The following is a 27485-nucleotide window of genomic DNA, read 5'->3' on the forward strand; positions in this document are numbered from 1 at the left end:
GTGAATTGATTTTATGTTAACTTTATCTAAATATTTCTTAATCACCTTTTCCAAGGAACTCAAGCTAACGATGATATGAAACAAATAGAGCACCATAAAGCTTGTCATTTAAGATTGTCAGAGAAGGCTCTCCTATTGGTCTCATTGCCAGCACAGGCACAGCTGAGGGCCATCTCTTGGCAGCTGCCAGGTTATGGATTGCTGTCCCCCAGGATATTAGACTTGCGTCCTCCCTTCTACTGTATCTTTCTGCCGACAGGTGACGATCCATCTTTTCAGGCAGGCTTTTAACTATCATTTTAACAATCATGATTGAGTCCCTGAATGCCTTTTGAAAGTTAAGATAGTTGTTAATGTTTACCTGCTTTTAATTATTCAATTTTATTTTAATCAATATACTTAAAATGTGCATCTTATTATGTTTTTAATTCTATTCCATAGAACTGAAAAATTCTATATTGCACTGCCTTGGGATCCCTTACCAGGAGAAAGGTGGCCTCTAAAACAAACTAAAACACAATTTATTAATAAATAAAAATAAGATTTAAATTCACATTTACAATATCAATGTAATATCTATTGGCTTTCTGAATTCTCAGCCTCAGGACCTGTAAAGTTTTGTAGATCTGTTGTCCATATAGAAGCAGTAAGGTAAAGGTAAAAGTTCCCCTTGTCAATTTTTGTCCAGTCGTGTTCGACTCTAGGGGGCGGTGCTCATCCCCGTTTCCAAGCCATAGAGCCAGCGTTTGTCCAGAGACAATCTCCAGTGGTCACATGGCCAGTGTGACTTAGACACGGAACGCTGTTACCTTCCCACTGAGGTGGTCCCTATTTATCTACTCGCACTTGCACGCTTTCGAACCGCTAGGTTGGCGGGAGCTGGGACAAAGTGACGGGAGCTCACTCTGTCGCGTGGATTCGATCTTACGACTGCTGGTCTTCTGACCCTGCAGCACAGGCTTCTGCGGTTTAGCCTGCAGCGCCACCACGTCCCTTATAGAAGCAGTAATATAAGGTAAATTACAGTAGCGAGATATCGCTTTGCCCTTTCAAGACTAGATTTAACTGCTATCCCTCATCCTTTTAGAAGGGCATTTTAATAACATCCCATATGGTGAAAGGTTTTGTCTCTGCAGGAGAGAAATTATTGAGACCTTTGTGAACATAATTTTAGAATGTAGTTTATATAGGAACAAATATATTCAATATCTTTTTTCAATCATGAGTAAATGTACTGATCTCTCTCCCCCCCCCCACCCCCGTTATCTGAAGTTTCTGTTGTCTGGAGAGAATCAAACAATAACAAAGTTTTTATTTTCAGCTATGAGAATTCACAAAATGCTATGGCAAGATTTTATACTATATTCTATGTACCGTATTTTTCTGTGTATAATATGCCCCCATGTATAAGAGCCCACCCGCTTTTCTAACCCAGAATTTCTTTCTTCACAAGAAAGTGGAGTGGGGAGGCAGGGATCAAAGCACTTTGATTCCTGCTTTCCCCCTCCACTTTCTTGCGAAGAACATAGAGGTGAGGAAAGCACTTTCCTCTCAATAAAGTGCTTTCTTGCAAGGAAAGTAGAGGGGGGAAAGCACTTTTTTGTGAGGAAAGTGGAGGGAGAAAGAAAGTGCTTTCTTGCAAGGAAAGCAGGAATCATCAAAGTGATTCATCAAAGTGATTCCTGCTTTTCCCCTCCATTTTCTAGTGAGGACACTGCTTTTCCCCTCCACTTTCTTTGGAAGAAAGTGGAGGGGGAAAGCAAGAATCACTTTGATGAATCGTTTTGATAATTCCTGCTTTCCCCCTTCACTTTCTTCCAAAGAAAGTGGAGGGGAAAAGCAGTGTCCTCACTAGAAAATGGAGGGGAAAAGCAGGAAAGTACAGGGGATAAAGCGCTTTCCTTGTAATAAAGTGCTTTCTTGCAAGGAAAGTAGAGGGGGAAAGCACTTTTTTGCAAGGAAAGTGGAGGAGGAAAGCACTTTCATCGCAAGAAAGTGCTTTCTTGCAAGGAAAGTGCTTTCCCCCTTCACTTTCTTCAGAAGAAAGCAGAGGGGAAAGCAGGAATCAAAGAGATTAATCAAAGAGATCCCTAAATCCCCCCTCCACTTTCTAATGAGGAAAGTGCTTTCCCCCTCCACTTTCTTTGGAAGAAAGTGGAGGGGGAAAGCAGGGATCAATGCACTTTGACCCCTCACCTTCCTTACTTCCATTTATAAGAAGACCCTAAATTTTTAATCTAAATATTTTAGAGAAAAGTATCACCTTATACATGGAAATATATAGTATTTATCTTTGTATAATTGGGTCTATGACCGCATTAAAACACTTTTTAAAAAATATAAGGCAAAAATCCATCTCTGATTTGGCCAATTGTTTTGTGAGAAATGAGCCCTTCAGTATGAGTGACTGAGAGAAGCCATTGCTATGATGTCTCAAGCAGTTTCATGTAGATGCTAAATAACACAGGGAATAAGAGCCCCAAGGACATTATATGCTAAAAGTCATGGTGTAATCATGGCCTTCCCAGCATCACCTTTTATGTCTTGACAAGAAGGGTCAGACTACTGAAATCCAATATCCTCAGTTACCCACCCCAGTCACCTAGTATAACAGAATACCATGGCCAATGGTACTGAAAGTGGCGAAGAGTTCCAAGAATACTAACAAGGCAGGTTTCCCTTATGTAGTCCTTGGTGTAGGTTATCTATCAAGACAACTGCAGGAATTTCTGTCCCATATCTATCTGAAAGCCTGATTGAAATGGGTCCAGATCAGTGCCACCCAGGAGTTTTTGGAGTTGCAGCACTGCTACCTTCTGTACCATCTTCAGCCAGATATGGTACATTTGAGATTGGACTGTCCATATAACTTCTGGAACTCAAGGGCAGGCTTCTTCAACAAAGGTGTATAATAGCTTACTTTAGACAGGGATAAACAGCCCCCTTTTGTAAGGAAGCATTTATCACCTTTCTCCCCCATGGCATCAGTCCCACTTTGGTAGATCTGGTTACTAGCAAGGGGCAAGGAAGCAGCTGGTAGAGATGACTATTCCAACCATCTTGACCTCACCTTGAAGACCTATAGGTGAAAAGAATCCTAGCTAACTGAACAAGTGATTGTCAAATTTATGCTAACATTGTCAAAGTTGTATCAACTGATCTGGTGCAATATCAGATCCAAGTCATAAGAAATACAACAGACTTTGTCTGCAAAACACATAGCAAACTTCTCACAGCAAGCAAAAAACTACTCGGGCACGGCTTATCCAATACTTGATCATTTGAATAATAGTTTGTGCACTCCCCTCCTGTTTCCACTGTTCGAGGCCCATCTTTATGACCCACTAGAACAGCAGTGATATCAGTCCTCAGCTGACACACTTTCCACAATAAGACCAGTGTAGTTTTTCCAGTAGGGTGCCCACAGCCTCCAGGAATCCTTAAGCAGGTTGGTAGGTATCTTTATCATCTCAAAATCATTGCTGGAATCAATGAGGTTGAGCCTTGGGCTGGATACAGACTCTCTGAATTGGCTAGAGTCACTTATGAGGAGAAGAGACAGCTGACAGGCAAAAGTCAAAATGAAGCTGATTCTTTCTCAGTTTCTTCCACTCAGGGGTACAAGAAGGTGCTGCTCTTCCATTCTCCTGTCCCAGAGGAATGATGAATGAATTGGTACTCTGTGTGTGACTGTGGGTCTCTCTTTCTCTCTCTCTCTCTCTCTGTGTGTGTGTGTATGAGAGAGAGAGAGAGAGAGAGAGAGAGAGAGAGAGAGAGAGAGAGAGAGAGAGAGAGAGAGAACAACTTATGCAAAACAAGATAGAACTTCCTAGTATCAAGAGAATCCCAAAGGACTCTATTGTTGCTGTTGTTACATGGTAATGTTAAACAAAGCTTATTTTATAGGGCTACAACTAACTGGAAGTTGTAATCCAAAAAATGGAATTTATGAAAAGATGTACAATCTGCTGTTATTATCTAGGCTTAGGAGTACAACATAGTTATGGTCTAAGAGTTGTATTAATCAGAAAATCAAGACATTTGTAAGCATGATATTCAAGATGTCAAAAGTAGTGTAATGAATACAATCTGACCAGATTTCAGAAATGTCTGCTGAGGAATGTTTGAGCTATTACAGTTTTTAAATATAGTTTCAAATGTAGGTGTCCTCATATGTACATTAATTTTTTCAGCCTGGTATCTGAAATAGTGTCAAAAACTGAAGGGTAAATTTCTCACCTGAAACAAACTTTTTTCCCCTTAAGTCATGAATTTCTAAAGTTAGGAGGCTTCAAATTTTGTCATTTAACAGAGGGTCAGTTATTCTGCAACAATAATTTTGAGAAAATCATGAAGAACCCATTATGAAGCAGCATAGTGGCAGCATTTCTTGTCATTGTCGCTAATTATTATAGAAACTAAATGTATAGAAGTTAGAAGCAAGGACCATATAATAGACTGTGTAATATGTTACTGTTTATGGAGAAAGAAGTGCCTTGATAGTCCAGCTGGATTTTGAAAAGGAAGAGGCACTCAAGATCACATTGCAAATATTAGCTGGGTACTGGAGCACACCAAAGATGTTCAGATCAGCCTATGCTTTAAAGATTACTGCAAAGCCCTTGTTGGTACAGATCATGAGAAACTATGGATTGTTCTGAAAAATAAAATAAATGTACCTCAGCACTTAATTGTCCTGATGCACAATTTGTATTGGGGACATGAAGCTACCATTAGGACAGAATATGGAGAGACAGAATGGTTTCCTATAGGCGAAGGTTTCAGACAAGGATGTGTTTTATCCCCTTAGCTATTCAATCTCTACACAAAAGAGCTGAACTAGATTCAGATGAAGGAAGAGTGAAAACTGATGGAAGAAGCATCAATAATTTATGCAAGTGACGCCGTCTTACTTGTAGAAACCAGCAATGATTTCAAATTACTGTTAGGGAAAGTGAAAGAAGAAAGTGCCAAAGCAGGACCGCACCTGAACACGAAGAAGACCAAAATCATGATTACAGAAGAACTACACAACTTTAACATTGACAATGAAGAAATTGGAATAGAAATTTTGTATACTTAGGTTCAAGTCAATCCAAATGGAGACTGTAGCCAAGAAATCAGAAGACTGAGACTCAGAAAGGCAGTGATGAAGGAATGAGAAAAGATAATCAAGTGTAAGGATGGGTCACTGGAGACCAAGATCAAGATCACCCACATTATTGTATTTCCAGTCACCATGTATGGGTGTGAAAGCTGAACAGTTAAAAAAAACTGACAGGAAAAAAGTTGATTCATTTTAAATGTTCTGGACGACAGCTTTGTGGATACCCAGGACTGCCAGAAAGACAAACTAGTGGGTCCTAGATCAAATCAAGGCTGAAATGTCTCTGGAGGCAGAAATGTTGAAATTGAGGTTGTTCTACTTTGGGCACATCATGAGAAGATTCTCTGGAAAAGACAAGAATGCTGGGAAAGGCTGAAGGCAGCAGGAAAAGAGGAAGACCAAATATAAGATGGATTGATTCTGTAAAGGAAGTGTGTGTTGAGGAAGGGCTGTTGAAGACTACATTTTGGAGACCACTCATTCATGGGGTTGCCATAAGTTGTGGACAACGTGATAGCATGTAACAACAACAAAAATCCATATTTTCAATTTCTTGGTACTGATTAGTTGTATTTACCTGTAGTTCAGATAAACTGAGTTTCAGCCAAAGCAAAGTAAGTTAAAATTGTGGCATAAATAGATAAAGCAGGTGTTACGATTTTAAGAACACATGATAAAAGTTTCTAAAGCACTTGAAAGAAATAGGATACCTTATTTGAAGATACGTTGTTTTTTAAAAACTGATGATCTCCAAGCATTATTGGATTATTATATGAGGAAGACTTACACAGCTCTTCATTGTCAAAGAATCGATCTGATTATATTGTTGACATGAAGTTGTGTATGGGAAGCTCTGGAAGATGTACATAACAGGTTGTATTGTGCAGTTTATGTAGCCCCAAGGGATAGATTTCTGGCTAGTAACTTTGGCAGGAGTATCTCTGACAAAACCTACTGCAATTTGTTGGACCAGGATAACTGTCACACTGATTGTGGTAGGTGGAAAGAAAATTAGTGAGTTCAGTACTCCTATTGCTGAATTATATGCTAGATTATAGTTTTAAACCTCAGTTTGCAACTCTGTCCCTTCATATATTTTATCTTTTTGTAACAAAATAATTGGTGTAAGGCAAATAATCTTTGAAGATTATTAGCTGGCAACATATTTTGAACAGGGAATTGGGTGGGGCCTATGAAAAGAAGAGCTAGTTAACTAAAATTTATGGATATTGTAAATCTTTGTTATCAGTGATGGCACAGTTTCTGTCCATTCTGTTTTTTATTCAGACATTGATGAGGAGGAAGAAAAGGACATGCGTTTCTTTTAGTTTCCAGATATAATCAGATTCTTGCAATTAGTTTATTTTAGGCTTGACATGGTGCAGAATTTGACATTTTACTGTATGTCTCCTGCTGCTCATGCCAGCATTAAAGGTAAAGGTGAAGGTTCCCCTTGACAATTTGTCCAGTCGTGTTCGACTCCAGGGGGCGGTGCTCATCCCTGTTTCCAAGCCATAGAGCCACTGTTCATCTGAAGACAGTGGTCACATGGCCAGCTCGACTAGACACAAAACGCCATTACCTTCTCACCGAGGTGGTCCCTATTTATCTACTCGCATTTGCATGCTTTCGAACCACTAGGTGGGCAGGAACTGGGACAAGCGATGGGCGCTCACTCCATCACGTGGATTCAATCTTACAACTGCAGATCTATAGACCTTACAGCACAGAGTCTTCTGTGGTTTAACCTGTAGCGCCACCACATCCCTATCATGCCAGCATTAAGGTATTCCAATTTTTGCACCTGTAGTTTTGCAACCCAAACCACTAGGTAAAAGTGTATGCTATGTTGTTTGGATATTTTCGTGGAGATAATACACAACACAGTTGTGGATTAAATTGGATTTATGCAGATTTTTCCTATTCTCTTAAACTGCATAGTCAATCCAATTAAATAGTGAATCCATTTCTTTCACATTGGGGGGGGGGGAAGAACCACTCATTGATTTACCAAGCAAATTATGTTCTTTCAATTGAGATGTAGTGGATAGAGTGACAGACTAGGATTCTGGAGAATCACTACTTGGCCATGGAAATTCACTGAGGGAAACAAAACTAGTAAAACCACCCCTTGAATGTCTCACTTACCTTGAAAGCCCTATTAGGGTTGTTATGTGGGTTCTGACTCGATGACACAGAACACAATTCAGAAAAAGAAGAGAATATACAAATCTTTGGCCTATGTATTAGTTTCCTTTTGGTCTTTGGTAGTAATCTTATTAATATGTCAGTAACAGTTGTGATTGATGAGAAGGTTGTAACTTGCCACATTCAAGTAAAATCCAGAGAACTGTTAACCACCCTCCTGTCTATTAAAATACTTCTTTTTGAGCAATAACATTTGTTTCTTCTGTGGATATCCTTTTTTCCCCCTCAAGTTCATATGTCCTGAATATGAATCTTTCTACGGAATTTAAACTCATTTTTTCTAACTTAAAAGTATTAGATTTCACTATATGAAATTTAAAAACATCAAATTTGAGTTCTATCATAAATAATGTTACAGACCACCCTATTCACCAAATGCAAATAGAAACTGACCAGGTCTGATCCTGGAGCTACAAAGAAGCTCTTTGCAGACCAATGGTTAACCCTCTAATTTGAATTCCCTGCCTTTTTTCCCTGCCTTTTTCTGTTTGTAACTGGAAGCTCTGGCCACAAGTCGAAGCAAAATTTTGCGGCCGGAACAGGTTGCAACTCGAAATGGTCATATGTTGGGACATTCATAAGTTGAGGCACCACTTACAATGTGAATATCCTAATTGCAGCTGTGAGGGATTGAAGTGTTGTGTAAACAATGATTGCCTTCTACAGAAGAGAAAATCCTAAATTTTACAATGGGGAAGAAAAATGCCGCATGTCATACTAATTGTGAACCAAGGTTTGTTGCTACAGCTGATTCATTTCATTCCACCTTCCTATTTCCCCCTTATCAATGACATAATGCTAATTCAGTTTAAAGTGTTTGAGATGAAAGTCTCCCTTATTGTGAGGTGGGGCGAGATAGAAATGTTCTCTGCTCGATTAAGGCTAGAAATGGGTTTGGGCATCTCATCTCCTAAACAGAATTGATTCTATTTATTTAAGGCAAGGTTGAAAAATTCCAAAGTGACTTTATTTGTCTACTGGGGAAGTGCCAACGTGGGAAGAAATAAAGAGAGTTTCAAGGACTTTTGCTGGTTTTATTCTTCATCAGGGAGGATTCTGGTGAAAGCTTTTCCAGACTGACATGAAAATTTTGATATGAGAAAAGTAAACTCAGATTCAGCAGAGTTGTTTGTTCTCTTAGCACAGTGAGAACTGCCAATCAGTAGATTGTTGTGCCTGCTATAATTCTGGGGAAAAGCAACAGTTACCGTTTTTTTCCCCATAGCCTGATCTTTTGCTGTAGTTTTAGAAAAACAAGTAGTGGGTGTTGATGGTTTGTATCCAGACCATAATATGAGGTTAGGAAGCTGTAACAATTGTCGTTCCAATGGAATCACTGCCCCAAACTATTTCTTGGAGCATACTGTTTTCCTTATTATTGGAGGAAGACCTCCAATAATAAGGAAAATAATATGCTGTGAAATTTTACTACTCCTTTAAATATCAACATGACATTATTTTTCCCTCACTGTTTTCTCCACAGATCTGCTGTTCAGAACAAGATGAATTGGTATAGTATTTTGACTGGATTTCTGCAGCTGAGTAAGTTGGCTACCTGCTCTCTTTTTTAAAAAATAGTGTGCCGTTTGAACTATTGTAAAGTATTTCACATGATATAGAAAATCTTTACAGACTTTTTAAAATTTTCATGCTAGTCAAGACTTTGATGTGTTAAATAAATAAATAAATGCAATGACAAAAGCAAGTAGAATAGAAAAGAATATCAACTGATTGAATAATGAGAAATAGAATAGAAATGTCATGCTGACCTGTAGCTTCTAATAATTTTGAGTAGAAACATTTCTGTGATTTTAAATATGCATTTGTATTTTGTTCAATAATCACATCTAACTTTTATTTTATTTCATTTGCATTTACCAAATGTTCTGAATTTCATTGTTTAAATCTAAATTCCTTTTTTCCCTCCCTGTACCTTCAGATTTTCTTCAAATGGCAATTTCTCATTGCATGGTATATCAGATTCCTCCACAGAACTTTGAGTTACCTTGTGTGCCACGTGAGAAGATTTCTAACTTCTCTTTACCTGCTGGAATTGCAGAGAATGGTCCTACCTTAAAGGAGGAGCAGGGTACAAATAAAGTCAATGCCACAACACTGGTAGCTGAAGATTGTTTCCTCTGTTGCCACTGGAGTGAAAGATATGTTAATTGTTTTATGTATACTGAAGAAATGGAAGCCAGGACATTTCCTGATTCAGAAACTGATGCTTTATCATCTCAGCCAATAGGTCTGCTTGAAGAGAATTTTTGTTGTTATTGTCATCATCATTATTTTAAGTATTTATATACTCCCCTATAACCATCTCAGAGTGCTTTAAAATAAGAATAAAACCTGCATAAAATATATCAACAATAAACTATATAAAATGGTGACAAAAGTTTAAACACATTAGATAAAAAGGAGTTTTCATATCCAAGTTGCTGCTATTGAAAAAGTTCTTTCTCTACTAACCATTTTTCTCATTTAGACAACCATGGAAGGGGCTTGGGTAAATCTTAAAGTTTTGGCAAAGACAATGTTGGGATAGCTGGTCCTTCAAGTATCTTTGTCCCAAGCTATAAAGATTTTAAAACTTTAAAAGAAAGCATATTGAATTTTGCTGTGAAATGGATCTGGATTCAGTGAAGTTGACAGAGCACTGATGTGATAGATAGAGCACTGAGCCTCATGGCACGATGGTTAAACTGATTTACTGCAGCCAAAACTGTGCTCACAACTGGGGTTCTATCCAGGGTAGCCAGCTCAAGTTTGACTCAGCCTTCTGTCCTTCTGAAGTCAGTAAGATGTGTAGCCTGCATAATTAACTTGTATACTGCCTTTTAAGCACCATGGGGGTAGAATATAAGCAGGCCACTTTGCTTTTTTGCTTTTTTCACACTACCCACACCATCGTTTATGGGTATTTTGCAAGTATTCCAAAATAGCATGCCTAATAGGATCTCAATTAGATAGGTGGACACTAGGAAATATGAAAAGTAGTATATGTTTCTTTTATATTATACGTAAGTGAAGGAACAAAGGAGTTCAAGCAAGGATGATGATGAGTTTCGGTTAGGGGGGCAATTCACAGATATTGAGGAAAACATTCCATTCACAAGAGAGAGAAAAAGATTGGCCAAGCATTGGGAGGTATATGGCCAGTTAAAGATTGAATAATTTACGAAGTTAGCTTCTGTTATGAAGCAGGCTTCACACAGTCATAGTAGCTGTTGTGTGAGGAGGTCAGGTTCAATGAGACCTTACTGATATTTTTTTTGCCATTGGAGAAGTTATGATTTGGTGTCAGAACCTGGTCAGTGTGGATAGGTTCAATGTGTAGCCTCACATAAATGGTTTAACATGTATTTGAGCTGGCATAGTCTGGTTTTTCAAATCTACAATTTGCTTCACAATTCTGTGGCACTCTGGGGGTAGTTTGAACCTGTACAGTGACATTATTCCCAATGTAAAATTCTATATACAGTGGGGTCTTGACTTAAGAACGGCCCGAGTTAAGAACATTTTGACTTAAGAACCACTCTCTTAGGAAAATATTGACTTGACTTACATACTTAGATTTGAGTTAAGAACTGAAAAAAACCCACGTGGGAGGCAGGGAAAGTGCAAAATTTGAACTTTCAGTTAACTGTTGGCCAGTGAAAAGGGTGCCTGTCTGCTTCCTCACTCCTCCCAGCGTTTAGAGAGTGGATTGGGAAACAGTCTTCAGACTGCCTGGTACTGCCTGGACTGTATTTTCCCTGCCTTCGCTGAACCTTTCTTGACCTAAGAAAAAACGAAACAAAATATCCCCCTCTAGTGGTCGAAGGCGGAATAGCAGCTTCTCATTAGTTTCTATGGACGGAAAAGAGCACATACGGATCAAATGGTTCTCAATGCATTCCTATGGGAAATGCAGATTTGACCTGAGAACTTTTTGACTTGAGAACCGCCTTCCAATACGGATTAAGTTCTCAAGTCAAGACCCCACTGTACCGGTAAAAGCATATGGAAAGTGGACATTTACAATGTGGTAAACTTCTATCTCAGTTTAATAAAATCAGAATGCTAGTATAAGAGAACAGACCACCGGAATTTCAGCACACCAAAATATAAAGAAATGTTTGAATTTATTGCTATTACATAGTTAATACTCATAGTGATTTCTGGTAGTGTTTTTGAGAGGCTTACTGTGCAGAACCTACTGCACCCAGAATCCCTTGCAACTCCCACAAAGCTTAACCCTGCCCACCCTTTTCCCCTGTCTTCTCCACAGGATAAAAATAGCTGTCAGAGTGTTTGTTAGCTTAACAACTTGAAAACACCTGTCAATACTTTCTTTTTTTAAAAAATTAAAGTCCCAAGATATCTGATTGCAGAAATTGCTGTAGACATCAAGGGGCTATAGTTCACAAATTAAAAAAAAAAATCCCACACCTAATTATTGCACACTAATAATGTCAAAATCTTTCTTTAGGAATCATTTGAGTTTATAAACATTCTTTAAAATGTGTTTTCATCAGTGTCATACAGTTGAGCATTTTAATACTTTGGTTTTATAAGGGAGTTTGAAAAATATTTAACTTTTCCCTTTAGATTCAGTTTGGAATGTACAGTTGTGGACTAAAGAAAACACACAGGAATTATTTTGCATTGTGGAATTATCTACAAAATTGCCATACCTGAACGAAGACTTCTCAGTTAATCTGTTGTATGGATTGTAAGTATATTATTTGTCAAAGCTAAAATTTGTGAACTTTGTGAATTATAAAATTAAACTAAAAAAAGAGCTTTGAAACTCTAAGGTTGTTCCAGTTTTAATGTTGTAAGACTGCCTTTTTGTCTTTCTGACTTACCTATCTAATATTGCAGGCAGAGAGTGTGGTGGAATTAGGAAGCCAGACTTATATTTCAAACTTTAAAAGTGAATAGTTAACACAGGGCATGCCCTCCCTGCTCTGTCTTTGACCTTCACGAACCTACATGTTTCATTATATGCAAGGTCGGGTATCTCTTCTGTAAGTATCAATACTGAAAAGTAATTCACTTCTAACTCTTAAGGTGTAAGCATGGCCTGTCCCATCATATCACTTCAGAGACTTCAGCTATTATTGACATATTTGAAGAGGCACCCAGCTTGGTGGCCCTTGGGATATGTTTAAAATTTTATAATATTCTGCATAGTTCTATGAACAAAATAATTTGTTCATATAGCCTTCAGCTTGTGTTGTGTGTGTAAATTCTTTCCCAGGTAACTCCTCCTTAAGCCAGGGATTCCGCCATCTTGACTGTTTTATTAACTGTTGTTTCTGTGGGTTGCTTTTAAGTTCATAATGTTAATAAGTGATTTATAATGCTTAGTGTATGTTTATTCTTTATGTTGACATTATTTTATTTTGGTTTTTTGATGGATTATTGTCTTATTTTATGTTGTGAATAGCCCAGAATGGCCTTGGTATAGAAATTTGGCAGTATAGAAATCAGTCAATCAACCAGTCAATCGATCAATCGATTGATTATCTGAATAGGCTTTAAAAAAATTCAAGCTCTTTGGGTATGAGAATGTGACTTGTCATGGGCCAATTGTTTGTCTCTGGTTTGAAAAAAAAAGTCTACCAGGAGAAGAGAGGTGCATTAATTCCTTTCAAAGGCTTGATTAACTGTTCCTGGCTCTTCCTGCCGGCAAGCTTTATGAATTCTGGATATGTTGGATAGCTTAGTGGCTTAGGTGTTTTGAGTGCAGAGGCAGATGTTGGGAGTTCACTCCCCTGCTGTGCCTTCTTGACAGGGTTTGGAGTCAATGATCCACAGGGTCCCTTGCAGCTCTGCAGTTTGGAGATGATTAAGCATCCGTAAATACCTAGGACACAGAGCTACAATAAATATTTTCCTGTGGGCAGTGTGTTGCAGTTAGACAATATTGTGGTCTGTTTTTAGTTTGTCAACCACCCAGAATAGCGCATAGCACTAATGGGGGTGGTGAACAAAGAAACAAATAAATAAATCTAGCCATGGATATTTTCTCTTGATAGTTTATTATAGCTTCTCTTTCATGTAAATATGATGGAAGACATTGCTTGTTATTTGGGGACTGAAATTACAAATTTGTCTTTCAGTGGAACAGGTTCCCTAAGCAACTACTTCAATTGGCAAACTTTTGTTGGTTAAACGATTGAGTATCTTGTAAGAATTCTATGTTTATCACATATGAATGCATTGCATCCTCTCTTAATTTCTGTAACAATAAATGATTGAAAGGCTGCTGTTCAGATGAAACCTAGTTAAATCGTTCCTCAGTAAACTCTGATTTTTTTTTTACTGGAATACAACTTTTTTTTCAAAACTCTAAATCAGATAATTGATAATAATTTAAGATAATCTGCTTTTAATTTTTAAAATACATAACTTGTCATTGAATACCACAGCTGGTTTCTCTTATGAATACAGAGGGAAATAGTGGCAAGACGAGCAATGAATTATTTCAACTTGACAGCTGTATAGTGAAAAATGAAGCCAAATGCTTGGAGTAATTTTTTTTCATTCTGTTTATGTAAAATCTCATCCAGGAAAACATGGACTTTACAACTTTATTTTTAAAGTTCTACAGTTTCATGCCAGTTTGAGGCTCCTCTCTCTCTCTCTCTCTCTCTCTCTCTCTCTCTCTCTCTCTCTCTGTGTGTGTGTGTGTGTGTGTGTGTGTGTGTGTGTGTGAAAACTAAGCAAAGTATTCTTAACTGCTCTGAACTATTAGATGGTTTTAGTTCTTCACACAGTATATGATTTGTAAGTATAATTCCAAAAGGCTAATGAAATTGATTCTTCCTGAGCAAGGTTGTGTTCCCTTTCCTCAGATTGTTGTTGGCTTCTTTAGAAAAACAAACAAATAAGAACAAGCTTTGTGTGCTATAATACTTCCATTAAAAACCATGCTGCTTAAAAGAGTGCTGTTTACTGCCTATATACCACTCCATAGCACTTAAAACACTCTCTGGGCAGTTTACATTTTAATTATGCAGCCTACACATTGCCCACCCACCCCAGCAAGCTGGTCACCCAGTTTATCAATCTTGGAAGGATGGAAGACTGAGTGAACCTAGAGCAGGCTATCTGGACTTGAATCCAGGTCATGAGCAGAGTTTTGGCTGCAGTACTGCAGTTTAACTACTACACCATGAGGCTTCTCTGTACCTTATCCTATTACACCTTATCCTATGCAGTATAATAGTTCAAGGACTTTTCATGCTGGCCTTTTATTATTTCATCACATGTTTTCCACAGTACCCACATAAGCTCTGCTTGATGTTCAGTGCCTTCTACTTTGAAAATTTCATGTTAATATTGAAGAAACGGCAGCAATTCTTTGCTTAGGCCTGCAACTCCGCAAACTGATGCTAATGTAATAATACATGTGAACAATACATTGCTTGGGTTGACATGGACTAATCCCCGACTTTGATGATTGCACAAATGATCAAGGCCATTTATCATTCAGGTTGTGTTTGAGATTATTATATATACAGATGAGCTCACAGCATAGTAGCACACAACTAGTATCAAACTGACCTCTTTAGTCTCTTCTTGTCAAAATGTACTCATCAACCTTTGTCATAATAATATGCGACCATCCTGCTTGTTTAGCCAAGACAATAAAGCACTTGAGAATACTTGCCAACGGTTGTTTCAATTTGGCCTTTATGACATTTATTTTATTTACAAAACACTCCAGACTGGAGTGATATTTTATTTTTAAATTGAGGGCATGCTGTTTTAGTGACTAAAAATTATCTCACGTAACACTTGAAACAAAGCGCCATCCTCAATAGCTGAAATCCTATATAAATAACATAACCATTTTTATTCATTCACCCACAAAAGAATTTTTGTTATGTTTCTTTGAGATACCACAGCACAATATGCTTGACAATGGCTCATGCTGTGCTTTACAGGGCAGACACGGAGAAGCTTTAATCTGAGAGGATGATGAAAATGTATGTGTGAGAAAGTGTGAGGTGGACAAAAGGGGGTGGAGAGAGAATGTGGGGACACAAACACACACAGAAACATAATGCACTGCCATTACTCACCTCTCTCTACAAAGCCTCTCTCCCCGTAAGCTGCCACTTCTTTTTAAAAAACAGCTCTCCCCTGTCCTATTTATTCAGTTTTTAAAAAATAGTTTAAGAACTCTCTAGATAAGGTAGAAAAGTGATTGGAGGAAAGCCTTCTTAAGGCAGTTCCTTTGAACTGTGCCACTACAGGTGCTTCAGATGGAATTGCAAGTAGAAGGCTGTTTTTCCTCCTGTGCTTTTGTGGCCACTTATATAAGAGAGAACCGAATGCCAAAATGCAACTTCTCAGTGAGAGAAGGTAATTTAATTTGCATTTCCCCCACTGTGTAGTCATAGCTGAAATTAGTTCTGATTTTTTTTCCAATTTCTTTTCCTGTTGTTTCTACTCCTTGGTTCTAGTATTGTTCTCTGGGGACATAAAGAGAAAACCTACCTCATCTGCTGCATTACAGCCTTGCAGATACTTTGACTTTCTTTAATCTTTCTGTTCTTAGACTAAACATGCCCAACTCTTTTAACCTTTCAGCCATGTTTCTGTTTTTTCCTCTCCTTCTTAGAAAGAGGCACCTAGAATGGTACTCCACATGTGACCTGACTAATACAGAACATAGTGCAAATATTGCCTCTCATGAGCTGTTTATCAAGCTTATATAGCCAAATGTTGTCAAACATTTTTCAGTGGGTGTTTTGTACTAGAGCCTATAGTAGCATTTTCATTTTTGGGTTTGTGAGCTGTTTTATGTTTCTTCTTTTTCTTATTGATTTTTACTGCTGTTGACTTAAGCTACTGAGATTCATGTGATTTGGCTGACCCAAAATAATTAGTTCAAATACAGATGGTAATCATTGACTGTGTGGACCAGGACCTGAATCCAGGTATACCTTCTGAATAAATGAGATTTACATAAATGTTGACTCACCGTTCAGTAATGAATAAGTGGGCCTCATCTAATTGAGACTTGCAAGTGGATTTAGGCCTAGTATCTCATTCAGGAAACAGATTCGGGCATCAGGTAGATGAATGTCCATGCTATTGTTACTTTTCTCCTCAGTCAAGCTAATCCCCATATGAAGATGTGCTGAGAGTCAAATCTTACATTTTTTTTTTTATAAAAAACCACTGCTAGCTCCTTCCAGAAAACACTAGTGTGTGTCGTTAGATTTTTGGAAAAAGAAAGGGAAAACCTGGTTAAAATCATTTATACTATCATTTAGCCTAATTTACAGTAGACAAATGTTATGAAGATAAAACCATTGCGGGGGGTGTGTGTGAGAAAGAAACCATGTTTGCCCTTCTCAGAAAAGGCGGAATGTATGTTGTTTCAAAGATCAATCAATCAATTAATCAATAGAATTAGGTAGAAGTGAGGGTTTTAACTATGTTGCTTCACAATGTTGGCAACAGAGAGCAGAATATGCCTCAGTTGGTGGGTTTTGGTGTTATGTGGAAGGAATGCAAGCTTCCTGATGTTGAAAGGGACAGAAATACAAATACTGTACCTTAGGCCAATTCATCTCCAGGTCTTTCCAACACTGAGGGAGAAATGATCCAGGAGACATTTTCTGAGGCCATCTACTTTTCCCTTTGACAGTCTAGCACAAGGTTTTGCCATGGATGGCTTCAGGCATGAGGAGGAAACCTCTTCTTTTTTCACATCCATACCGTTGTGTCAGCTCCTTGAATTGTGAGGACTTAGATATCGCTGATATAGATATTAGTTAGCAACAGAGAGATGATTAACCCCTTAGGAATCCCACAATTGAGGGTCCAAGAGGTGGACATCATCTCTCCAAGTTGCACTCTCTGGAGTCCCTGTTTAGTAGTTGAGTCCTGGTGACCTACTGCAACATCTGTGCTTAAACCAGAAGAACTATCTCAGCTGTTTCTATCATTCTCTACAAACCACAACTTTTGTAGCCATCATAGATTAGGGCAGAATGCAACATATTGCTTCTAAGGAATATATTTAAAGGTTAAAGGTTCCCCTTGATAGTTAGTCCAGTCGTGTCTGACTCTAGGGCACAGCGCTCATCCCCATCTCCAAGCCGTAGAGCCAGCGTTTGTCTGTAGACAGTTTCCATGTCACGTGGCCAGCATGACTAGACATGGAATGCCATTATCTTCCCACCATGGTGGTACCTATTTATCTACTCACATTTACATGCATTCGAACTGCTAGGTTGGCAGGAGCTGGGACAAGCGACGGGAGCTCACTAAGGAATATACATGGAGGCAATTCATTCAGAAAGAGTATTGAAAAGAATAGGCAAATCCTTCAGTAACGCTTTCAGTGGCTACAATTCTTGATGCCTATATACAGCCTGCAGAACAAGGGCAGTCCCTGTCTTACTATTTGTTACTCAGAAATAACTGTGAGTTATTGCATTCATGTACTGTTTGTGAACTTCCTGAAGCATAGATGACTGTGGTTAACAATTCTAGACAAGATGGCTCAATACCTTTAATGTGATGCAATTGGACTCTTATGTTCATAGGTAGTCCTGTTCAGCATTTGAATCTTTTAATATAAATTTCAGAATAGTCAGAGTTCTTTTGTACTCAAAGAATCTTTCCATGTATGCAAGAGAGAGAGAGAGAGAAAAGTAAACGTTGAGATTATCTATAATTATGGTAGTTGTCACAGCCAAAGCCTCAACTCAGTGATCATTATGAAAAGCAGTGTTGTTCTCTTGACCATGGGAACTGCTAGAGCAAAGAGAACAAGAACCTCGACAGCTTTTCTGGATCCTGGCCACAGTAATTAAAGTGATAATTGTATGCACACTTACACAAGAGGAAACCCCACTCAGTGCAGTGGTCAGTTACTTCTGAATACATATGCATAGAATGTACAAGATTGCATTGTACGTATGTGCAGTATCTACTACAAAGCTACATATACATATATTGTGCAGTGGAGGTAGATAGTTGTTTCTGAAGCAAGTTAAAAAGCTCTGTTTTGTGTGTGGACCTAATCAACAGTTCTCTAAATGGTGGTCACTCTAAGGAAGATGTGGACAATTTTGGTGGCTCCAGGGGCCAAGTTTCCACCCATAAGGGCCACGTGGACTGCCAGAAATGTTTTTTTCTGCCAACACAAAAGCCTCCCAAAAAACATAAACAAGAACAACAACAGAACCAAAACAAAACCCATTGAAACTAAGCCTGCAAATGATGTTAAAGGTGATACTTCCAGGAGCAGTTATTCGTCTTTTGTTTCCTCATAATAGGGATTGAAGAGAGGGCTGGGGGCTGCAACAAAAAAGCCTTAGAGGCATAAGCAGGCCCAGAGTTAAACTTTGCCCACCCTGATCTCATGGCAAGTTGATGCTATGTTTGTGTGACTGTGTTGAAAATTAAGAATTGGTTTTCAGTAGATTGTCTTCATTGCATAGACTTCTTCTAATTCTGTTTCTGCTTTCCATTTTGAAATTCTTGGTTCAATTCTACATATTTCAGAAATATTTTTGTTTCATATTAGTTGAGCTTTCCAGTAACAAATCAGGAATTGTTTAAGAGAGGTCAGCCAAAGAAGATATTCTGGGCTTGAGTTTCTTATGAAGAACAAAACAGAATACTAGAAAGCCAGAAAATAAATACTTTCCATTCTCTAGTCCAAAGCAATAGGAACACTGACAGGGTCTAATGAGATATATTTATTTTCTTCATGGAAGTGGGGAAGCAAATTGTTTAAAAATATCCAGAACTATATTTTGAAAGACAACAGTCAACAGCATGAATATATGAGGCAAACTAGTACTTTTTAAAAATTTTGTTTTGGAACATGCACATTTGTTGTCTTATAATATTCTACCTACACGTTTCTTGAAAACAGATGTAACCTTTAAAGAGTGGCAGGGGAAGCTCTTCAGAGCTATTGATATCTTCAATGTGGTGCTACCATTTTTCCTTACCCTGCTGCATAATCTATTCAAACTAATGTTTGTATGTGTGTGTGTGTGTGTGTGTGTGTAATGTTCAGACTGCACATGAAAATAATTTTTTTTGAATTATTTACATGAATGATGACATTACAGTTCTGTATCTGCTCAGAAATATGACCCATTCAATTCATTAAGGTTTATTACCAAATAGGATGGCAAAGTATTGCAGCCAAAGGTGGATGTGGTCACCTTTTGACCAGAATTTGTGATGTCAAGTTCTTTCATGTGTTATCTTTGCTTCCCCCATCACAAGCATTTCTTGCAACTTTGTTAACAAGTTGTAGACATTTTAAAACAAGAAGGCTTTGTTTCTTTTAAAAAGTTAGAAAATGGTAACATTGTGCAAATGATTCCAATTCCTCTCTAAGATGATCATGTCACAATTTCAACAGGACTTTTTTCATAATTGCTTTTCAAAGCACATTTTCCTGAGTAAAATGTGTTCTTGATCTACAGCATCAAGCTTAACATTCCTTAGTATTTCAATTCTTTTTAAGAGGAGCAAAAAAGGATGCTTTCTTTCAGAAAGGTCATCAATACTTACACAAAGTAAGGTGACAATTCTCTAGAGTTTCCAGTTTCAAAACTATGTGGAAAGTCACTCAGAAAAGGTTGCATTTTAATGCACGGAATCATAGAAGACTAGGGCTGGAGAAGTTATTAATCCCCTAGCAAAGCAGAAAAGTCTGCTTAAAGTATCCCTGGCCTCCAGTCCTGGAGATGCCACTACGCTCTGAGGCAGTCTGTTTCATTGACAGACAGTTCTCACTGTTAGGAAGTTCTTCCAAATGTTCAAGCATTTATATTAAAGCAAAAGGAACTTCTTTTCCTGTAATATAAAACCACTGCTTTGGGTCCTGCTCTCTGGATGTGCAGAAATGGAGCTCACTCCATCTTCCATGTGACAGTCCTTTAAATATTTTAAGACTGCTGTCATCAAAAATAAAATCAACTAAAAGCAAATAAAAGAAAATGTTCTGCTTCCACCACATTAACTGGTTTCTCATCTTTGTGTTTCAATAGTATATCTAGGCACAACATTTCCATATTGTTTTTGTACAGGTAAAACTGCTACACAAGGATTTTCAGTGTAGCCCTTCTCTATCTGTTGTCTCTGCTCTCTCTTTCTCTATTCCTCCTTTTCTGGATGTAATGTAGCTGTTCAGAAATATCTTCTAATGAAAAACTCCAGATGTGCCATTTAAACAACAAAAACAACAACTGATGAATTTCATTTTCTTTTGCACTTCAGAACAGATGTATCACTGGAAGGGACCTCTGCAAGTTCACTAAAGGACAATTCTACAATCACTCAGTGTAATGCTGTAAAAGACCATCAATATGCATGTCAAATACCTTCAACAAAACTCAACCATATTTATATTATGTGGCTCGAGATCACAAATAGCACAGTACTGCTGCAGTCACCATTAATGTCAGTTAAGCCTATTGATATCGGTAAGTTTCAACATCTTGGCGGGATCATAGAATATGTATAAAAAAAGATTTTGAGAAAGGTTTCAGATCATTGAGAACAATTCTATCAGGATCAAAACGCATGTTTTTCATGCAAAGTGCCAGCTCTCAAAACAAAACCCAAACACATAACCTGGAACTGTATGAAATATAGGTGATTAAAAGCTCGTTTTTGAACACCAAACCACACTTGAGATACCAAAACATAAACTATCATCCAGTTTAGTGATAAATACATTCCTTAAAAGGCTTAAGGTTCTATGCTTAGTCATAACATCGACTTCAAAGTGTTGATGCTTACCTATAAAGCCCTAAACGGTTTAGGACCTCGATACTTGGTGGAACGCCTTCTCCCACCAAGATCTACCCGTGTCACTCGTGCGAGCCAGGAGGTGAGGCTGAGGAGCCTAACGCCGAGAGAGGCCCGGAAGGAGAAGACCAGAAATCGGGCCTTCTCGGCGGTGGCTCCTCGTCTCTGGAACAACTTACCTCCTGAGATTCGCGTGGCTCCCTCGCTGGACATTTTTAAGAAACAACTAAAAACATTGATGTATAGGCAGGCTTTCCCAACAGAAAACTCCTGACGATTTTTCTTTTCTTATATCTTTCTTTGATTTCTATCTTAGTCTAGGTGCAATGTTTTAAAATTATATTGTTTCTTTTATTGTAAGCCGCCTAGAGTGGGCTAATATGTCCAGATAGGCGGGATAGAAATAAAATAAATAAATAAATAAATAAATAAATAACTCAGGCAATGCCAATTTTAATCAATAACTCGGCTTTATGAGTTTAACAAGACTTTTAGTAATGTATCCACCTCCGCCTCCTCCTGCCACTGCCACTCAATCGCCTCCTCCAGTGCCACTCATGGACTCCCTTCAGGCAGAGGACAAGGCGGCATCATGAGCTTGAACTGAGCCCTGGCAGTGGCACTGGAGGAGGCGACTGGGCAGCGGCAGGAGGAGGAGGAGGAGGTGTAGGAGGAGCTGCACTCGGCCACCCCTCATGGCTGCCCATTGACTGTGGCTGCCTGATCGCCTCCTCCAGCGCCACTCATGGGCTCCCTCAGCTTTCTCCTCATCACTTCAGTACCAGTGATGAGGAAAAGAAGGATGGAACGTTTTCAAGGGTTCCCTCAAACCTGCAACAGACCCGTGCCGAGAACAGCAAAATAGCGAAGAAGGAGACCCAAGAGTGGCAAGGAAGGAGGCAGAAAGCTGCGTGTAAACAAGCAGTTTCCCTCATGATGCCGGCAGAGAGGGGGTGTTACCATGGGGGGAAACAAAGCTGTTTCTCCTGAGTCACTTTCTGCCAAGCAGCAGGCACCTGCTTCGGTGCCTCCACAACCTCTTCCTCATCAGGCAGTGGCAGGGCAAGTGTGGTGGGAGCACCATGGAGAGCCTGAAGCATCGTCGCTGCTACCAAAAGTGGTGCACGAGTCCTGGCATAAATCCCTACGCTGCCACCTTGTCCCCTGCCTGAAGGAAGCCTGCGAGCGGCACAGGAGGAGGCAATCGGGCAACCTCAATCTACGGGCAGCTGCAAGGGGCAGCTGAGCACAGCTCATCTTTCGCCTATGCCTCCTGCTGCTGCTGCCGCCCCCATCCAATTGCCTCCTCCAGTGCCACCCGTGGGCTCCCTTTGGGCAGGGGACAAGGTGGTGGCTTGAGCTGAGCCCTGGCAGCAAGCGGTGCCATGCTCTGCACCAGGCTGGCATGGGCAGCAGCATCGGCATGGCTTGCATGCTCACAGAGAGGGATCTGCCTGCCAGTGGTTCAGCTTAGTTCCATGTATAAGATGACCCTCAATTTTTCCTCTAACTATTTTAGGAAAAATATTGTCTTATACACGGAAATATACAGTAATCTGAATTTATTCAGGTTTATTGCAGGATATTATACAAAGTAATTTCAGAGTTGTAGACTCTCCAGATTTTATATTCTTCTAAAAGTTTATTCATAATGTGGAAGCAGTGACTTGCCCTGAGCAGAGTTCTGCTCATTGGACACTCTGTTGGAAAAATAGAAAGAGGTCATTTCTCCAACTCTCCAGTTTTATCCACAATCTCATTCTCTTCTGGTAGTCAAAAGTGTGTGTTTGGATGTAACCAACAGTAATTTCTAAAAGAGCAACCATTAGACGCAAAGATTGTTATTGTTTGGGAGTTGGGCTTCAGATATATTCATCACATGATTGCCAGTGGAAGCATGAATTGTACAGGCTTCCAACTACTGTATACTTAAAGCTATGTGAAAAAAACTTTCCGTGATAATTCAGATGATCTCTTTACTAATGTGGTTACTTTGGCGGAGGGCTCATCCCTCTCCTTCTACAAGACAAAGGTAATTTTAAAAGTTCCTTTAAGTTTTTAGTACTCTCTCATTGGCTCATGCTGGTGGAGTGTTCTGGGAATTGTCTAAAAATAACTTTTCCCACTCTTCGCACAAAGAACATTGCTTGCCTAATGATGTCACCTGGGCTGCTGGTGTACAGTTGAGAATGGGCCTTCTGTTTTGATGGGAAAACATCCATCTTAATTATATAACAGTTGCTAAAATATTCATGTTGGACTTATACACACAACTGACATTTCATTTTGTATGACATTCTTACCCAGGGTTTTTGTATCTGAAATCAGTGAAATGTAAAAATGATTCACTTTGGCTGCATTGTGCCTGCTTACTGCTTGAAAATTGAGAATCAGTATAGTAGCTGTTCTGCTCATTAGATGCTCTGTTGGAGAAGTACGAAGATGTTATTTCCTATAGATAAGATTCCAGAACACTTGGTTCAACTTTGCACTCAACCCTTAACTTGGACCAGTCATATTTTTTCAGTTTGACTCACTTCATGGGGATATTTGTTTAGTACTTAAAATACCAGCATAATTTAGATTCAAAAAACAAAAGATAAGAATGCTATCTAATAAACTCTTAGATTCTAGGATGACATGCCAAAAATAAAAATATATCAAATGAAATCTAATCTCACTCTGTATCATGCTGAAGTCCAGAAAGCACAAGGAAAAGACCACGTGGTCCTCAAGATTACAAATATATAAGAGCAGGTGATATATTTTATTGGACCACTAAATATCAAACAAATTGCAAGCTTTTGTGGAGAAAATCCCACTTCTTCAAGCTTAGCACAACTGTCAATATTCATTCAAGCCAGAGAAGCTTTGTAAAGTTCTGGAGCTCAAGGAAACTCTTATATACTTATAGCTTTATGTGTATGATACTTATTCCATTAAAATTAGAATTTTAGCATTCATAAAGATGAAACTTTACTGCTACTGCTTTATCCTGTCACATAGTGATAATCAGATGGGGTTCAATCAGATGGCAGATGCAATTAATGTTTTTGCAGCATTCTGGCCAAGTAAATAATCCCTGATAAACATTTGGCCATTTTCTGAACTGTTTAGTGCAGTAACATTCTTGCATTAACAAAAAGAATTTTTCAATAATCAATTTTTCTTTATTTAGAATGAATATTTCATGTTGGGTTCAAGTTAGGTTAATGCCACTGAAAGATGATGGAATTACAGAAATAATGGGATAGTGATTCTTTTGAATCATGTAACTGAGTGTTCTGCTGTTTTAAAACTGTACTATCTAGCTACGAGAACTGAAAGATGGCATTAGGTGAATGTAAGGTTACTTTCAGAAATACAGACTGAGATTCCTAAAGCACTGTGCACCTGGAAATGTTTTCTTCCACTCATACTCTATGAATAGTTTGTTTTGTTGTGTGACAACAACCCTAGCATCATGTTGAATTTCAGACATCTAAATGTTAACTTTTCTTTGCTTATACATAGTGGAACACCGAATCTTGCCCCTCTCCTCTCTTGTTTTCTCGATCTGGAGAGCAATGTGTCTGGCAAAGAGAGGTTCTAGCTCACAGATAGCCTCTCCACATCAATAAAACCCATGGAAAATCAGGGGTGGATTTTTTGCTCACATGGAGAACCTACAGGAATTTATCTGCAAACATGTCACACATGGAGAGAAACCAGCAACAGATGGGGTGGGAAGTAGGCACTCCTGTACTCACAGTGGAAGAGACAGTGGTAAGCTTCATTCTAGAGCAGTGGTTCCCAACCTTAGATAAACCAAATGTTTTTGGATCGCAGTTCTTCATCCAGTTAACTAAGGCAGCGGTCCCCAACCTTTTTAGCCAAACTGGCTGGCGAAGGCGGGGGCAGCCCCCTGCACACTCACATGCACAAAGGAGTGGGGGGACTTGTATGGGCACACTTGAGCACATGTACAAAGGGCAGCGCAGCACTTGTTCGGGCGCCCTCATGCACAGGTGCAAACAGGCTGTGCAGGGAGAGTGCATGCGGGGGTGGAGGGAGGTCTGTCTCTGCGGCCTAGTCTGGCTCAGGCCACAAACCAGACCTCTGAACTAAGGTATCTGAGTTGCAGCTTGTGCTTACTGAGGCTGGTGGGGCAAATAGAGCCAAAGTATCACTAGAGCTGAAGCTAAGGGATAAAAGGTAGCACTAATTAGTACACAGAACAGAAGTGCTTTTTTCTGAGATGCAGAAATTTTTCCATTATTAAAACTGATGGTGAATAAGAGACTGAAAATGAAACCGAGGGAACTTGCTAATGGAAAATCACTTGCCAAAAATGATGATCACAACACATGAAAGTATGGGTTTAATCTCAACAAATTTGTGAGGGATAGCAGCAACAGATCACTTATGAAATGGAAACCAAAGCATGCAAGTTAAGTTTAATCCTGGGATTGCACAGGTAATAGATGGGTTATGTTTCTAACTCACAAAACACTACCAAAAAGTACTTTGTTGAGCCCCCCCCCTTTATTGTCCAAGCAGGAGCCATTAAGTACGATGCATAATTGACATGCTGGCATCAGCATCCCCATCACAGACACTCTACTCCACTGCTACTTTGAGGTAGAACTTTTAACACAATAATAAAACTAACACAATTGTCTAATTTTACTGACAAGTCAGAAGGAGGTGATTACCTGTAGTAAGCAGGGCCAGCAAGTTTTAAGTTTCGAAAGGAAGAGAAAAGTTCTAAAATGCTTTGGTTGCAAAGGACAACTCTACGTGAAGCATATCATGATGTAAAGATCTTGAAAATTTCAAAAATGCGAGTAAAAAAAGGGATATGTTGAAAAGAACCTTTTAAATGATAATTTAATGACCAGATACTATGCTGAACTGTGATGATCTATCACATAGAAATCATAGATCTCCTTTCTCTCTGTGAAGGAAGCTGTTTAAGGCCAGTAACACTGTAAAATATCAGAAAAGTTGGCTGACAAGGCTAGAAGTCTAATGCCTCATGTCTACAGACATGTAAAAAACTCACTGTGAGGGAATAGTTCTTTTCTGCAGGTGTTATATTGCAAGTCATTTTACCAAGCCTTCTTTTTCAGTTGACTAAAGCTGCCAGTCAGGGCTTCACGTGATTTTCATTGTAAGTCCAAATAGTTAACAGGATTTCCTCCAGTGGCGAATGAGCAGGAGCATCTGTAGAAACTAGCCCTATCACTGTACTCTGGGAACTGGTGGACAGAACTTGAATAGACAAAATGTATACATTGGCCAAACAGGTATAAAATCTGAAGTAGAAAAGCAATATTTCTTGGGCGCATAAAGTAAGAGCTGATGTTCTGTAGGTTACAAGGTCTTATGTCTGTAGCTGAGAAGGGCTGAAGGATCACTGTAGACACTGTTGTTGCACAGCACTTTTTCCATTTTGACTGATGGAGCACCAGTTGTCACTGGGGAGAACATAAGATTACCGTACTTGTTTGACAAATACATGTGAGATGCTTTACAAACATTGCATTCATCAAGAGCTTGTGCTCCATATAGAAGTCCAATATGGCATAGAAGATGTGTGATAGAGTTAGGGCCATGCTCTTCAGAATTTAGGTTCAGTTTTCTCCTTCACACAAGGATGGAGGGAACTGGCTGTAACAAATAAACGGCGTTTCTTTTGCTGCCTGCCAGCTCTGAGATATTTCAAACTGGCTGAACTCTTATTGCTTAGCAGAGTAAATTGCAATAGAGTAGGCCCATTGAAGGGGAACTGCTGATTCAAGTCTTCCATAAGTTCCATTGATTTCTTTACTGTGCTAAAGTAAGTTGCAACTGGAATAGCCTCACTTAAATCAATGGGATTTGTGGATGAGTTGGCAAACTTCAGTGACTCAGTGGGGCTACTCTAGTGTAGCTGGCTATACTAAGCAAAAGGATTTTAGCCACTGTATTTTTTCTGCCTCCTGAATACAATTCATTGTTCTTGATTGTCATTAAGCACTTTGAATGATCATCAGTGGACAGCAGCAAGAGATTTTTATTTACCATGTTGACAGAAGGAAAAACTGAAAGCTATGGCTTTTCTGGCAGACATTGTCAGATGCCAGTAGCTTTTTCAAGTGGATACCATCACTGTTCTGGAGAGGCCAAGGAGGACAATGGAAATTAGGTCTAAACTAAGTGGTATTTCAGAGAAACCTTACCTTGGCAGGAGGGGTGAGTGAATAGAGGCTCTATATCAGAGTACTTAAATGGACAGGAATAAAGCTCGGCAACTGGAATGAGTAATACTAATTATGAAGAGAGCAGAGACATAGCTATCAACAACATCAGGATATGCAGACTGTACTGAAGTGAGTGGATATCAAAGCAA

General features: G+C 39.0%; 1 protein-coding gene across 2 annotated transcripts in view; it reads left to right on the top strand.

The window, feature by feature from the left end:
- The window catches only part of LEPR (leptin receptor), an 82436-nt gene that overhangs the window by 9017 nt on the left and 45934 nt on the right, over window positions 1–27485 (top strand). For both annotated transcript variants that reach the window (XM_072997758.2, XM_072997759.2), the window contains exons 2-5: window positions 8799–8857; window positions 9255–9563; window positions 11909–12032; window positions 20579–20784. In XM_072997758.2, coding sequence (XP_072853859.2) covers window positions 8818–8857; window positions 9255–9563; window positions 11909–12032; window positions 20579–20784 — 679 coding nt within the window. In that variant the 5' untranslated portion in view covers window positions 8799–8817. The remainder of the gene's footprint in view (window positions 1–8798; window positions 8858–9254; window positions 9564–11908; window positions 12033–20578; window positions 20785–27485) is intronic.

The sequence above is a fragment of the Pogona vitticeps genome, chromosome 4 (assembly GCF_051106095.1).
Source record: "Pogona vitticeps strain Pit_001003342236 chromosome 4, PviZW2.1, whole genome shotgun sequence".
Lineage (NCBI taxonomy): Eukaryota > Metazoa > Chordata > Lepidosauria > Squamata > Agamidae > Pogona > Pogona vitticeps.